Source organism: Accipiter gentilis, unplaced genomic scaffold (genome assembly GCF_929443795.1).
Source record: "Accipiter gentilis unplaced genomic scaffold, bAccGen1.1, whole genome shotgun sequence".
Classification (NCBI taxonomy): domain Eukaryota; kingdom Metazoa; phylum Chordata; class Aves; order Accipitriformes; family Accipitridae; genus Astur; species Astur gentilis.
This window is the reverse complement of record NW_026060855.1, coordinates 18947-35010: the sequence shown is the minus strand read 5'-3', so window position 1 is coordinate 35010 and position 16064 is coordinate 18947. Positions and strand designations below refer to the sequence as shown.

General features: G+C 47.7%; 1 protein-coding gene and 1 long non-coding RNA gene across 10 annotated transcripts in view; both read right to left on the bottom strand.

The window, feature by feature from the left end:
• Positions 1–13424, bottom strand: part of LOC126036997 (electroneutral sodium bicarbonate exchanger 1-like) — a 27908-nt gene extending 14484 nt beyond the window's left edge. Inside the window, exons 1-5 of one of the 9 annotated variants that reach the window (XM_049797205.1) lie at positions 13374–13424; positions 6732–6866; positions 5752–5919; positions 3735–3856; positions 2274–2454 (exon numbers count right to left, since the gene is read on the bottom strand). In XM_049797205.1, the coding sequence (XP_049653162.1) occupies positions 2274–2454; positions 3735–3799 (246 nt within the window). In that variant the 5' untranslated portion in view covers positions 3800–3856; positions 5752–5919; positions 6732–6866; positions 13374–13424. Of the gene's footprint in view, positions 1–2273; positions 2468–3131; positions 3690–3734; positions 3857–5751; positions 5920–6731; positions 7084–7701; positions 7778–13373 lie in introns of those variants that run through there. The other 8 variants (XM_049797204.1, XM_049797203.1, XM_049797202.1 and 5 more) reach the window with 8 other exon arrangements.
• LOC126036999 (uncharacterized) lies at positions 13425–16064 on the bottom strand. Its single transcript, XR_007505426.1, has 3 exons — positions 14664–16064; positions 14462–14574; positions 13425–13559 (listed from the first exon to the last, which is right to left on the bottom strand). It is a non-coding gene; the product is annotated as an uncharacterized LOC126036999 (long non-coding RNA).

Genomic DNA, 16064 nt, shown 5'->3' with positions numbered 1-16064 from the left:
TGTATCGTAAAGCCCATGAACCAATAGACAAGATGGCTATGACTCGTGCAGCGCGCCTGGCCAGCGAGCGCATGCGTCATAGATTGCAACCGAGGCGGACTTTTGGCACCCGCTGGCCACGTGTGCTAAAACCCGTTCCTCTGCAAATGTATAAATACTGGGATTTTCCGAAGAGCATCGGGCTGGTGTACAGTGAGGCCATCATTGCCTCTGTGGGGACGCCCACGGAAAGCTGGCACCTACCGATTGCTGGGCTGAGTTCGTGGAGCAAGATGGCACAAGAATGTATAGATGGTTCATTTTCCTCATGGTCTGGGTCATTAGGGGTAACGGGTTGGCTCAAAGAATTATGGGCATTATTGTAGTTACTGTGATTTTAGCTATTGTAATAGTTTTACCTTGTTCAGCTTATTAAGGAAAATGGCATCCCAAGTTATTAAGCAAGCCTGGATTGCTCAAAAACAAAAAGAGGGAGAAAGATTTAAACGGAGACCTACAGTGGATTCAACCTTGTTGTGGTATTACAAATACAGACTTACAGCCGCTGCTGGATTTATTGTGGGGCAGCGGTACCTTAACTTCTACAAGACAACTAAGTGCACCGGGATGGCAAGCCTTGGCAGCAATTGGACAAAAAAAAAAAAAAAAAAAAAAAAAACAACCAAAAAAAAACCACAACAAAAAAACCCCATCACATCCTCCATGTCTGGCAGATACGTTCCTGATTTACCCATAAATTTGAAACCTTATGCTGACATTGATATGGAACACACTGACTGTAGTAAGCAGCATGACAGTGACACCGGTGATTGATCCACATCGGTTAACACCATGGGACAGTAAGAATGTTTGGGTGTCACTAGCTAAAGCTATTAATCAAACCTCTTTTTGTGTGCTTATGTATTTTATTAGGTATAATGTTGTTTTTACTGTGTTTAATTAATAGTGTTCACAGATCTTTGCAAAGGGCAATACAGCAGGTGTTAAAATTTTACCTCAATCTATATACAAACAAATAGATTGGCTGAAGAAACATACACAAAGATCCAGCAAGAAACTAGTTGGTTTGATGGAGTGTTACAATCAATATTCGGCGGGATAACACTATGGGTAATGTCATTGATTAAGGAAGCCTTATGATGGTTGGGTATATTGATATTAATCTGTGTAATAGTTAGAATTCCGTATGGGTGCATGATAAAAGGAGTCTCAAAGCTGACACACCAAGCTCTACTCGCACAAAAAGAAAAAGGGGGAATTGTTGGGAATTGGCTTCATGAAAAAGGACATGGGTCTATAGAAAAGCTGTGCGAGCAGAGTTCTGTGTGAAAGAATGTCAGTTTGAGCAGCAAGACTAGGCCTTGGCCGAAAATAGCTGGCTTTGCTGATATCAGGAGAAAAACAGGGACAGTGTGACCTTGGCATAACTTCATAAGTAACTTTTGAAGAAGTTCCCATGAGAAAGCTACGGAACATGCATAGCTGCAAATCACAAGTGGGTGTGTTTTAGTAATGAATAAACATTAGCAATTTGCCATTGTTGTCCAGGCCCATTGCCTTTTCCAGTCTGGCCCATTTCCAGCTTGGGGGTGCTCTTAGGATTAGTCTGGAGGCAAAGATCACACTGTTGTGCGATCACACTGCCTCACCGTGGCGTATAAATTCCTAGCCACAATTTCTCCTATCAGATGATTATACAGGGCTTCTGTTCCCCAATGTCTTTTCCTATGTTCCTCCCCTATCAAATGCCATAATAAGCAAGAGGGAACGATTAGCTTTCCCTGTGGGGTATGAGCCCACCCCTCTTCATTATATGACCCTTCTAAACGTGTAATGAGCTTTTGATCTTCCTTAGTGTATTCTGGCTTACCTTCTAGGGAAATCCACCTATCAGGAATTAAGGCCCCTTCTGTTTTTACCTGTGTTTTGGCCACTTGTTTTGCCTCTCTGTCCGCCAGCTCGTTCCCTTTTTCCAAATCTGAGCTCGCTTTCTGGTGTGCCTTAATATGCATAATTGCTACTTTCTTAGGGAGCTGGACAGCTTCCAGTAACTTCAGAATTTCTTCCGCGTGTTTGATATTTTTCCCTTGAGAACTCACTAGTCCTCTCTCCTTCCAAATTGCTCCACGTGCGTGTACAACTCCAAAGGCATATTTTGAGTCTGTATAAATGTTCACAACTTTGCCCTGGGCCAATTCCAGGGCGCGGGTTAGAGCAATTATTTCTGCCTTCTGTGCGGAGGTGTTCCTGGGCAAAGCCCCCGATTCTATTACCTCTTGGCTGGCAGTGACGGCGTATCCCGCGTGTCGATTACTGTTTAGGACGTAACTGCTTCCGTCTGTGAAGCGAGTTTCCCCGTTTTCCATGGGGCCGTCTTTCACGTCTGGGCAACTGGCGTACGTTGCTTCGATGGTTTCCAAACGGTCACGATGTACCGGTTCTCCTGTGTTCCTGCTGAGAAAAGAAGCTGGGTTGACAATGTTAGCGACTACAATCTCCACGTCATCCCGCGCTACCAATATAGCTTGATATCTCAGGAATCTTTGTGGAGAGAGCCAGTGTCCGCCTTTTGCTTCCGGTACTGCTGATACTGCGTGAGACACCAGAACAGTCATCTTCTGGCCCAGAGTAAACTTTCGGGCTTCCTGTGTATTTAGTATCACAGCCGCAACCGCCCGCAGGCATCCAGGCCAACCTTTTGCAGTCGTGTCTAACTGCTTAGAGAGGTAGGCAACTGCCCATCGATACGGGCCCAGGTTTTGTGCTAATATTCCCAGAGCAATGCCCTGCTTCTCATGGGAGTAAAGAAGAAACAGCTTACTCGCATCTGGGAGTCCTAAGGCCAGGGCCGACATCAAAGCCTTTTTCGGTAGCTCAAAGGCTCGTTCGGTCTCCTTATTCCACTCAAGGTGTTTCTGCTTAGTGGCTGTCAACGCATACAGTGGTTTAACAAGCAATCCGTAATTATAGATCCACAATCGGCACCACCCTGTCATTCCCAGAAAAGTCCATAACTCTTCTACTGTCTGAGGTCTCCCAGTTTGACATATTGCCTCTTTACAGGCCTGTCCCAAAGGTCTTTGTCCCGCACTAATTTCATAGCCCAAATAATTCACTTTGCCTTGCATTACCTGTGCCTTTTTCTTGGATACCCGGTACCCCTGAAGTCCCAGGAAATTCAACAGACTCGCCGCCCACGTCGTACAATCTTTCTCTGTTTTGGTGGCGATCGGGATATCATCCACATACTGCAACAGCTTCCCCTCCTCAGATGGGGTTTCCCAGGATTCCAAGTCTTTCGCAAACCGATTGCCAAAAACGGTAGGCCTATTCTTAAATCCTTGTGGCAAGGCCGTCCAAGTGAGCTGGGTCTTTCGACCGCTCTTGGGCTTTTCCCATTCAAATGTGAGTAAGTTTTGCCTGGCTTCATGGAGAGGGAGGCAAACGAAAGCATCCTTCAAATCTAAAACACTAAACCAAGTCAATTCAGGTGTTAGCACGGTTAACAGGGTCTATGGGTTCGCCGCTACCGGGTAAAGATCTTCAGTTATCTTATTCACCGCCCATAAGTCTTGGACCACCCAATATGACCCATCGGGCTTCCGAACAGGTAATATAGGGGGATTGAATTCAGACTCACACTCTTTTAATAGTCCCAACTGCAAAAATTTTTCTATCACCGGCCGGATTCCTTCTCTGTCTTTCTTCTTTAGGGGATATTGTTTAATTCTTACCAGCTTTTGGCCTTCCTTGATCCTAACTTCAACAGGTGGAGCACTTTTCGCTCTTCCAGGTGCATCGGTAGCCCATACCCCCGGGTACACTTGCTTTAAGATGTCCTCATTAATGATTCCTTCTAGGGGGAGACTGGTTAAGGTTAGGCTCAATATTTGAATATTTTGCTGATCTTTTACCTCCAGAGTAATTTCTCCCTTCTTGAATACAATTTTTGCTCCCAATGGTTCCAACAAGTCCCTTCCCAAAAGGGCCTTTGGGGAGTTCGGCATATATAAAAATTTATGAATGCCCCACTGTTTTCCTAATTTATATTCTAAAGGTTTACAAAACTATGCCTTTTCACTTTGGCCAGTCGCTCCTTTCACCGTGACATAATCATTCCCCGGGGCATCAAAGCCTGATTCAAAACCGAGTATGTTGCTCCTGTATCTACCAAAAATTCTACCTCTTGTTCTGTTTTCCCTAGCTTAATTATAACCAGTGGATCCGCTAGGGTAGATTCCCCAGGTTCTCGTCAGTCTCCCTTCACAGAGGCTACTGTTCTTCCTGTTTGAGCCCTCTGATGCTCCTTGTTCCCTGGGCATTCCCTCTACCAATGACTGAATTTCTTACACAAAGCGCATTGATCCTTGCCCAGTCGGGGCAAGTCTCGTCTAGGCCCTCTTCCCCTTTCTTCCCGAATAACAGCCATTAATTTCCTTTGTCCTTGCCTATATCCTTCTTCTCTGTTACTAAACACCCTCCGTGCTTTTGTGGTACAGAACAGAGATGTAGCAAGAAAAGAAAAAAAAGAAGGGAGGGAGAACAAAGGGAGAGAGACACAAAGACTGGAAGAAGGACAAAGGGATGGCAGAAGAAAAAAATAGTGATAGGCTACAGGACAGAGATGGAGGAGTTCCAAAAAGACACAGGGAGCATGACAGAACGAGAGTGAGAAACAAGGGACAGAGCAGGACAGCACTGGAGGAAAAAACAACTGTGATTGATAGGCTGCGAGAGAGACATGGAGGAAGAGAGAAAAGAGAAGGGACAGCTAGCTGGAGAGGGGGATACAGTTAGAAAGGATGGAAGAGGGAAGGGAACAGAGAGAAATACAGAAAAGATGGCAAGAGGAAGCAAGGCAGAGGGACAGCAATAGAAGAAACAAGGGACAGGGATCTGGACAGATGAAGAAAAAAGCAGGAGAAACATACAACATGATACGATGGGACAGAAAGTAACACAGAGCGTCAGATGATAATAATGACAAGAGATAGAGAGAGACTATGAAAAGCACAGGACGTTGGAGAGAGAGAGAAGACATGAATGAAAAGAGTAGAGAGCACCACAAAGGGTCAGGGAAAGAGAAGGACAACAGAATAAAAAAAACCCTCACATATTACACACATGTTATCCACTCATCAAGCCCATTTCAGAGTTACACAGTACCTCAGCCCCTTTAAGAAAAGTAACACATGCGCCCGAGCCCATTTCGGCGCCGCACCACGCCCGAGCCCATTTCACGGTTCTCTACCTACAGCTCCAATTTCAAAGTTCTGCAATCACTAGAGGAAGGAATGCACCCCCTTTCCATTAACCCAGCAGCAGCTACATTTACCTCAAGGTATCTACAACTCGCCCTTGGATGCCTAATTCCAACAGACACTTTCACTTACTTCAACAGCTAAGTTTACCTATGGGCACTAAACGCCCATGCTTCCCTCTATGCTTCCCTTTGTGATTGCCATTAGTACTGTAATTCCCACAAGGACACATAATTACCTGTCTTTTTTACATTTTATTTTTAGTGCTTCATTTGGTCCATTACTCATTCCACATAGATTCAGCTATGTCAGTATTTCAATCCAATTCTACAATGTACTTTTTCTACAATATATAGAAAAGACTTATGGCCTCACTCGTCAAATATTTGACACTATTAGATTTAGTCCTCTTTTAATCACTATTTTTACAAATACATGTAAACTCCAAAAATTTAGCATTACCTGAAGAAGAAATGCCACTATTTAGTACCTGCAATGCTCTACGGAGTGGTCTTTTCCACATACCTCGCTCCCATTACATACATCGCTGCACATCCAGAAGTTTTACTCCCTGAGGTGACATTACCGCCATGATCCCTGTTCCCAGGCACCAAACGAGTGACCTCCAATCATCTTGACAGACCGTCCACTTCCACACCTCGACACAAAACCAGAAATTGAAAAATATCATTACATCACAAGCTACAAAGAGCAACCAAATATTTTACAAACCCACCACAGACAAATACAGTTACACTCACGCACTTCACAACCCTGGCCTACTCCATGCTGGCCATCTAGTCCAACTCCCCCCACAAAATCCTCAACTGTCTTCCAAAGACCATCCACCGAACAACATATCTCTCTGTGCTGACTGGCAATTACCAGGTTCCAGGGGAGCGCTCCACAGGAACACCGTTCCCGGGAGCCTTGGGAAAAAAAAAAAAAAAAAAAAAAAAAACCCAACAAAAAAATCGCCCTGCCTTTGAAAACCCAGGCCCGAGGCAGACCCCAGTCCAAACATTGGCGATCAACATTGCCTCATGAAGCAGCTGGGACCAGGGAAAAGAAAAAATAAATGGGGCAGGGGAGGACACACCAAAAACCAACCCATATCCCAGCTGGGGTTTTTTATTCTAAGTTTGGGGTTTTTTTCCTAATTCCCTGAAAAACATCTCAACTCTACATCCAACCTGAAAGGAAAAAAAACCAAAAAGGCTTAACCACAGAACCCTACAAGGTTAGAGACATTCACAACACACCACTCGTTCAGATCACATGAACGCCAGCCCTCACTCTCAACTCATCCATCATACCGTCCACAGGCCTCAAGAGGCCGTCACCCCGTCTGCAGCAGCAGGGGCCTCAAAAAAGCACCCTACCTGCAAAAACCCAGGCCCCAGCCCAACCTCCTTCCAACCAACCTCCCCACAAACTGCCCTTCCGTTACACCAACATTTCAACACGCACCATCATCTCCACCATCCGTGCATTTTCAACCCGATAATTAGCTTTCACAGTGCCACGTGTCACAGTCCAACCTCCGTAGCGCCATGTCACCTAAACGCAAGGTTCCTTCAAGCACCTCTCGTGCCCTGTCATCACCTGCAAAAACAACACACAAAGCTTGTCAACAGACACTTCATCCTCGAGAGAGAAGTCCTCCACCACTCCCCTACCCTGCTTCCCACCTATTCCAAAAATAACACATCCTCACAGCCAGTGTCCTCCATGACACTTGAAAAAACCAGAGCATCACAAACACAGAGCTGTCCCAAAGTTACCGATCGCTCCAAGACCCATCACGCTGCTACTTAGACCTCAAGGCCTTGACCATTTCTAGAGACTTGCCACAAAGCATCTGCATAAACAAGATGAACACCATTGCCCAGTTCCTGCCTTACTCAATGCTAGTTCACAGTCCAATTGCGATCCCCTCAACTCTGCATGCAAAGAGCCCAAAGTCATTAAACCTTCTACGCTGCCTCTACAATGCCATACAAGACACACACAAACATAGAGCCATGTAATTCACATGCAAATGTAATGCCATACAAGGCAGTACTCTTACCTCAGTCAAGGCAAAACAACTCAGAGCCTTGCCATACCAGACAAAACAGAACAGGGCCAATGCAAGAGACTCTCACGTGACAGTCAATACAAGTACAGACCAAAACAATACAAAACCAATACAGAACCATAGAAGGCAAGGCAGTCTCAGGTGGCAATCCATACAAGTACAGAGCACTGCAATACAAAACACAATGCAGGGCCAGGCAATGCGAGACAGTCTCACATGACAGTCGATACAAATACACAACAAAACACCACAGGGCAAAGGCAAATACAGACCAATACAATGCAAGAAAACTGCAAAACACAGCAAAGCAAAGCAGTCTCGTAGAGCCACCGGATGCATCTTCCTTCAGAGTCCACTCACAGACTCAACTCCTTACAGTGCTCTGCTGCCTTCCCCCATCGCTCTGTGGGACACATCCTGTCCCTCCACATCTGAAAAAAAACCAAACCAAACATATTGAATGAGTCACCTGGATGCAGAGCAAGAGCTTCACAACTCCAGAGGTCTTGATTCCATCTACAAAGACCATCTGGAATGCAGCTACAGCCTGTCATTTTAAAAAGAACAACAACAAAAAACAACACACAACCAAAAAACAAACAAAAAAACAACAAAAAAACCCAACACACACACCCCCCTGCCCACTGTAGGGTTCAATTATATGGAACTTAGTTACTGGCCCTGAAAGTAGCTCATGGTCGCAAGAGAGTTCCAGACACCTTTGAAGGCTCTGAACAGAACAAACAAGAAGATAGAAGAAGAAAGATCCCAATTAGAAAAACACAGGTGCACATTCCACGATAAAGGGAACTTGGCACAACCGACCTCAATTCAGGGGCTTATCTCGACCAGTTGGACTAAGACAAGTTTTGCATGCTCTAACATAGCCAATTATATCCTGTGTGTATGCACGTGTACAGAGCGAGTATAACTAACTGTATCTTATGTTTCTACGCGTGGACAGTATCGATGTAACCAATCACCGCTTACGCTTGTGCGCGTGGACACCACATGCTTGCGTGCAGCAGCCAATCAAAGCTTCTAAACAACTTAGAGAATTGTGTAAGAATGATCAGCTAAGCTCAGTAAAGGGGCGACTTTGATCATCATACTGGTGTTCTATCATCCGGGCCCCGCACGGAGTAACCCTAAACCCTACACCCCACCAACCAAAAAAACCCAGGGCCAAACTTGGAGCCCATCACGTGCAAGTCTTAACACCTTAGAGACTCAAATCCGCTTCACTGCCCCTCAACAACCCCTGCCACACGGCTCCAATTGTCTCCGTGAAACACTATCGGCACGGCTGTCCGCGCAGGCCGCTGATGGCTACTCGAGCCGAGATGACTGTACAACCCTCGCCTAAACGGTCTAGGCACATCAACGTTTCACCCGTAGACTCTTATCGCTGTTCCACCTACCCCTGACTCCACACCCCCCCAGGCAGAGCAGCTCCAAGCCAAGCACACCGTGTGCAGAACATCACCACGTGGAACGCCACCAACGAGGTGATTCAACGAGAGAGAAAACTCTCAGCAAGAAGAATGACCCCCGGACGGGAGGCGCCGTCGGGCAAGATGACTTACGGGGCCGCAACCGCGAGGCCAGGAGGCTCCACAGCAGACCCAGAGGAGTCAAACGGAGCGGCCCGTTACAAGACAGCACTGTCAAAACCCAGACGACAGATGCGCCAGAAGCCTGGCGTCGAGACCTAAGGATGTCAGGATGCGGGGAAGAAGTCCCACTCCGAGAAAACGGACGGCTAGAGAGCAGAGCTGCCGATGCAGGCTGAAAAAATGCTGCCATAGAGCACTGACCGGAACCCGCCAAGACCGATCCATGCTTTAGAGCTCCGAGCGCAAGAAAAGAAGCACCCGATTGGCACCAGGCCAATGAGTAAGAGCATTCAAAACCCTAGGGACAGCACCCGAAGCGCATGCCTCGCTCCTCTGGCGCAAAGTGCGACAAGGACATCGAGACCCGAGGAAGGTCTAAGCGCACAAGACAGACTACACAAACTACACGCCACCGCGGACACGGGCTGGAACTGCCCTGCCCGGCACACACGGGTCTCGTGCTGAAAAGCAACCCGCTCCCTTCTCCTGCGCAAAGGCGACTGCTTTGGGACAGCCCTCTCTCCTGCGCTAACTTTAAAACTCCTCCCTGCTATTCCCAGCTTTGTCCCTTCCTCTCAGCCTGGTCCCTCAACTTAGCTTTCAGAGGGCTGAGGGTCCAAATCCATCCTCCACAAAACCACACGGGCTAACTGGGATGTTCCTCAAGGGGAACATTGCTCTTCAACATCTGCAATGAAAAAAACAAACACAAACAAATCAGAAAAGGGAGTAAGCATCCCGCTGGCCAACGCCAACTACTTCCCCAACTCCCCCCTCCTCACAAGTGCCACCGTGTTCACTTCCCCGCTCATTCCAGACTCAGACCCTGCAGCCATCATCACTCGTGGTATCTAAGGTACCGAGAGAAACCACGTTAGCGTGGCACTCGTGAGAAGCCATCGGCCCCACGCTCCTCCTCGCTAATCCACAGCTCACCTGAAACGCTCATCCAATTCAAAGATAGCCCACACAGCACCTCCACAACAGAAGGTAAAGGCTGAACCGAGCAGCCCCATAATACTTTGCTATTCAACACCGACCCGGCCGACGACCGCCTCACCTTCTCGGACCGCTCACCGGCATGCAGCTTTTCGGGAGACCTTATAGCAGACTTCACGGTACGTAAAGGGTGCCTATAAGAAACCTGCAGAGGGACTTTTTACAAGGGAGTACAGCCATAGGACAAGGCGGTAACGGCTTTAGTCCTAAGGAGGGTACATTTAGTTTAGGCGTTAGGAAGACGTTTCTCACTAGGGGTGGCGAGGCACTGGAACGCGTTGCCCAGAGAACCTGCGGATGCTCCCTCCCTGGAAGCATTCAAGGCCAAGTCAGATGGGGCTTTCAGCAACCTGGTCTTGCGGACGGCGTCCATGGGGGAGGGTTGGAACTAGAGGATCTTTATGGTGCCTTCCAACCCAAACCATTCTACGATTCTATGACATTCAAATCCAACTGCAAAACTCCTCTGAGAAGGGCTGGTGAACCCTCCTCCCTTTCCCCAGCAGTCCCAAAACTTAAGAAACCCCTTTTCTTCTCCTCAACTGTCAGGAAAGGAACCCCACTGCTTCCTGACACCTCCTGCCCTCAATCTGCACTCCTGAACCCCCTTCAGTGGCTACTCCTCAAGAGCCGCTCTTCTGAGCAACATCCCAAATTCTGGGGGCACCCCCTAACCTACAGCTCCCCAGAGACTCTGAGCTCTGCTACATGCCCACAAAATAAAGTCAAGTCCCAAGCCTTGTAATCTACGAGGGGCCTGCCACCAGCTGCAAAGATTCTAAGGACAACGTGGCATTCTGTGGGCAATGAGGAAAGGCACCCCAAACCCTGAAGGGCACTGTGCCTCACGGCCCTTCTGCTTTCATCAGTAGTACTAAAACTCCATATACAAATACATACAAGATGCTCACCCTAACCCCTGCTAAACAATGTCACCATCAGTCCCGTTAAGAGAGATAACAACTTACACAGCAGAACTGTTAAAAACCCAACGTTCCTTCTTCAATAAAGTTGGGAATTGCAGGAAAACACAATGCATGAAGAATAAAAAAAAAAAACCAAACAACAAAAAAACCCCCAAACAATGCATACTATTAAACCATCTTTCTACCCCTGAACTGATGCAGAACCTGACACTAGGCCTAGTAGATGTAGAAATAGAACATATGTTTAGACTCAGTGTATTGCTAAATAAAAGACTCAGGAATTTGTTAGAAGGTTAACAACTGCCTCTGTAAGTTGATTTACGTAGACAAGCCAAGGACATAAAGCACAAGATTCCTGTGTCTGTAATATAAGACAAAATAACATGCCCTCTTTGAGGAGGTATTCTGTTTGATAAGAAAATATGTTCTGTCTCTTGTGGTGACTGAGCCAAAAGCTAGGTGATAAGCAGAGAAGTTGTTTGTGGGGCCCAGAAGGGGATCGTACTGCGCAAACTCGTACAACAAAGTTCAAACAGCGGACAAGTGAGGAAGACTATGGAAGACCACCAGAGGACTCCAGAAGACCACCGAAGACCTTCAACACGCATGCATAAAGGACATTTACATATGCTAATGACTTCTCGGAAAATCAATGAATATGTATATTATTTCTCAGAAATTTTATGAATATGTATGTAAGGCAGGTATTTAACCTATACAATTAGTCCCAGCCAGAAAGCACATTTGGAGGAGCGATCCTCCGTTCTTCCAGCGCTGCAATAAAGAATACTTAACTCCATCACTGAATGCTCATTTCGAGAAACAGAACACTCGAAACAAAATTACTGACCTGAAAAAAAGAAAAGGGGAAAAAAAAAAGCTGCATACAAGTGTGTCGTGGTTTCAGCCCAGCCGGTAACAAAGGACCACGCAGCCGCTCGCTCACTCCTCCCGCCCCCCTCCGGTGGGATAGGGAGGAGACAGAGGAGAGAAAAGGAAAAAAAAAAAGGAACCTCAAGGGTTAAGATAAAGGCAGTTTACTGGGACAACACAAAAACAAAATTGCAACAACAACAACAACGGTACTAACGAAAGAGTAAACAAAAAGAGTGATGCACAGTGCAACTGCTCACCACCCGGAACCCAACGCTCCACCACTTCCCCCACCGAAAGTCGAGCGCTCCCCGGGCCCGATCCCCATTTATATACTGAGCATGATATCACATGGTATGGAATAGCTCCTTGGCTAGTTCAGGTCAGCTGCCCCAGCTATGCCCCCCACATCCCAGGTTCCTGTAAAAATTAACTCTATCCCAGCTGAACCCAGGACAAAGTGTTACTTTCTACCACACATGCTGCTGAACCTTGACTGGTCCTGAAGCTCTTACCTCAGGCAGACACCTCTTCCCAAAGGGCTGAGCCAGCTCAAAAGCTGCAAAGCACTCAAGGAAGAGCTGAGCACCAACACCAGAGAAACCCAGGAGCACAATGAGCTCCCTCAGCAGAGCCTGTGGCTCAAATACCCCCGAGCCCCCACCCACCACCCTTAGCACAATCCCCTGGGAAAGGGGAAGGGCAAACCACCAGCAGCTATAAAGTCAGCTGGAGGAGCAGCAGCACTGTTCTCACCTGCCTTAAATTTACAGCAAATGAGACCCTGAACAGAGAAAGTCACCCTTACTGACAACGATGATACCTGCTCCTGTGCTACAGCTACACCTATTGCATCAGCAATGGGACCAGGTAGGGAATTCAACTTAATTTGTCTGGGGCCTAGATAGAAAACAATAGATGCCCTTCCAAACTAGGTAGGAAACTAGCTCATTAAATGCAATGACAATGTTGTTATCAAAAATGATGTGCTTTAGTTTCCTATAAAAAAGCCAAAACACTCTGGGGTTATGCTTCATTTCTAGCAAGACTGTGCATACCTCCTTACTTCTACCAGAACTACCTTCTGGATAGGAATGAATCAAAAAGCAGAATTAGATCCCTTAAGAATTCCGTCTCCAAAATATCTCTGGTTGCAAAACAAATTATTTCCTGTGAATAGCCAATGATGCAGAGTCCCCCTGAGCATGTCTCCAGCTGACTCCCTTAACAGAGGTACAAGAGCCCCAAAGCACAAAAGACACCAAAAAAACCCCATGGAAATACATGGGGGGGACCAGGCAGCAGCCATGCCCTACAAGGACAGGCCAGGGCAGGGCAGGGGGGCAACAACACCCCCTGCAGTCATGCAGGAAAGGGTCAGCAGAAGCCACACCCCCGCGGTTTGGGGTGGGGGGGAGGGGGGCTGCAGCCACAAATGACACCAAGAAAACATGGAACTTCAGGGATACACAGCGGGTGGGGGGAAGGGGGTGATGCCCCCACCAATCGGCATGGGAAAAAACTCACAGGGAAGGTGGGTTAGATGGCTAGTTTGCGGTGGTAAGATATGTGCACAAGAACATGCACAGGCTGGGGGGGGGTCATGCATGAGGTTTACCTTCACCAGGGGCTCCACCCAGGTAATCCAGAGTAGGTAACCTCATCTGGGATAATCTGCAACAGCAATTCCGCTCTGGGTTCTTGACCCAACACCAGATAATCCACACTGCCTGCCCCATGGAGGGGGTGCTTCCCACAGGATGGGGCATCTGTTGAGCATCACCACACCCTTATGACAACACATCTGAAAAATTAAAATCACAAACTGTATTTCAGCATATTAAGAAAATAACACCAAATGAGTAGAGGAATTCCAGCAAAGGGGGAGGCTAGCAGCTGCCCTAATTAGGACTCGAGCTAAACAGGTCAGCTCACAATACAACACTTCCTTTAGAATGTAGACTGATGAAAACTGGTTTGCTGTTAGATAACTGTATAAGTGAGATTTGATAAATGATCATGTATTAACATTATTGTTGAAACAGTAGACAAAGGGTACCTGGGGACATAATTACAAAAGTGTAGTGAAGTGACTAACTAGTAATTATTCATAAGTTTTGCAGTTCTTTGCTCTTATGACTAGATGTTCCTGTACGCTAAATGAGAACAATGCTGAAACTGACCACATGTGATTGAAACTGCATTAAGCTTCAAGATCAAAGAACAAGGACAAGAATAAAGACTTCGAGGACAGCCAGCAAGAACTTCAAATAGGTCGGTGGTCGCAAAAGCAGCCCTTCATCTCAAATGGATCCTTCATTGCGCATGATCGGATGTAGGCAGTACTATGATAATCGGTTGCCGTCGTTTTTATGTATATGTGTACTAATCTGATTAATAAGCAATTAGTTATTCTATATAACCTGTTTGTGCTAAAGCTGTGGCATGCACACTAGGTGGAACTATCCCCCGTGCATCCAGCACTGCAATGAAGAATGCCCGCTTTCTAAAACTCCAAAACGAGTCTTAGGGAGTTTCTTTGACCAGCTTTTCAGTATCAGAGGTACAAGGGAGGAAAGAAAAAAAAAAAAAAAAAAGAAAAAATGGGCAGGGGTGTGGGAAAGAGAAGGGACCAGGGGAGGGAGGGGCAGGGAGGGACCAGAACGCCGAAGAGGGGAGACGGGGCCCCGAGGGCCCAGGGCTCACCACAGCTCTTGTTCTTGGCACTGCCAGGAGAATTTGCCAGTTCAGATGCTTCTTTCTGCTCCTCTCCCGCTCCCCACCTCTTCTGTAACTCCGGCAGCACGGCCATCCTCCCCCTAGGAGTAACACAGGTCTTGCAAGTCGAGGCTTCCTAGGCACGGAGCCTCGCTCGCTCGCACGCTATGTGGCCGTGCGGCATACGGACCCTGCGGTGCACCTCAGCAAGCCCCAGGGTCTGCTGTATCCCTCTGCATGTGGCATCAGGGTTGCAGGAGCGACAGCAGCCAGGCAGCAGACGCTGGCGAGAGATTTACAACAAAAAATAACGCCTGGTTCAGGTGACAGCCTGAAGGCAGGCCACAAGAGACCCAAAGCTGCTTCGTGCCGGAGGGGCAGCTCTGTTCAGCAGGAAAGGCCGCGGCCCAGCGCACCAGATGCGAGCGGCCCACCTGCAAGCTAGCGATACCCCGGCGACCCTGGGGCTCGGTCGGGGTGGGCACCTCCGTGCTATCAGAACGCTGCTCTCCTAATCCTGCACGCACGCAAGGCTTCTTGCGCGGGGCTTGTCTCTTATCGAAAAGACGCTGCACAGTGTTACTTACCGCCCTGCCCTCTGGCGTGCAAAGTAATCAGACGTGAGGCAGGGAAAGCAAAGAGGCCTGTCGGGATATTAGATGTCCTCAGCAGAGGACCATAGAGCCCTCGAGGTTCCATCTTTGCTCCCTACAGGAGCGTGGCTCCGCACTCCTTGCCGCTCCTGCCAGCAAGCGTCACAATTGCCCTTTGCCGCCTGCAACACGGCCCCAGTACTGCCGCTTACAGAGCGAGAGGTGCTCGCTATAAAGCAGCGATGAAGAACAAGGACGGCCCGTCGAGATGGCAGGAGGAACACAGAGAGCCTCCAGCATTAGCCAGGCAGGGCTTGCAACTCACCTCGTGTCCTGGTTTAACGCCAGCCGGCAACGAAGGCCCACGCGACCGCTCACTCGCTCCCCCGCCCCCAGCGGGACGGGGAGACAAGCGGAAAGGGCAAAAGTGAAAAAACTCGTGGCTTGAAACAAAAACAGTTTAATCATCATGAAAAAGAAACAACAACAACTTGTAAGGAAAAGAAGGAAAAAAAATTACAGAGAACATGGTGCAGGCAGCACACCAGGGGTCTGGAGCCTGATGGATGATGGGGGGTGGTGGTGTGGAATACGGAGGAGGGAAAGGAGGGAGGCAGGGCAGGAGACAGGAGAGCAGGGGGCGCAGGGGGAAACAACTCACGTGGGTTAAAAACTCGTGTGGGTGAAGGGAGTGGGCTGGAGCAGGAGATGGGGGTGTGCATGGGGGAGACACGGACATAGTGGGGAGGGTAGGTGAGGGTACAAAGGTGCATGGGGGGGTACTAAAACCAGATGTGCTGCTTCACAGAAATACGGTCCCACCTGAATTCAGTAGTAGGCTTTCTTCTGCGCTTAAACATTAATCAGGCATTTAAAAGCTTCAGTAGACTTGCAAACTGAAACCTCTGACAATTTACGTAGTCTTCCAATTTCTGATATCCAGGATATGTGAAAATAACACTCTCAATTCAACAGTTTTCACCGAGAATGATATGTGT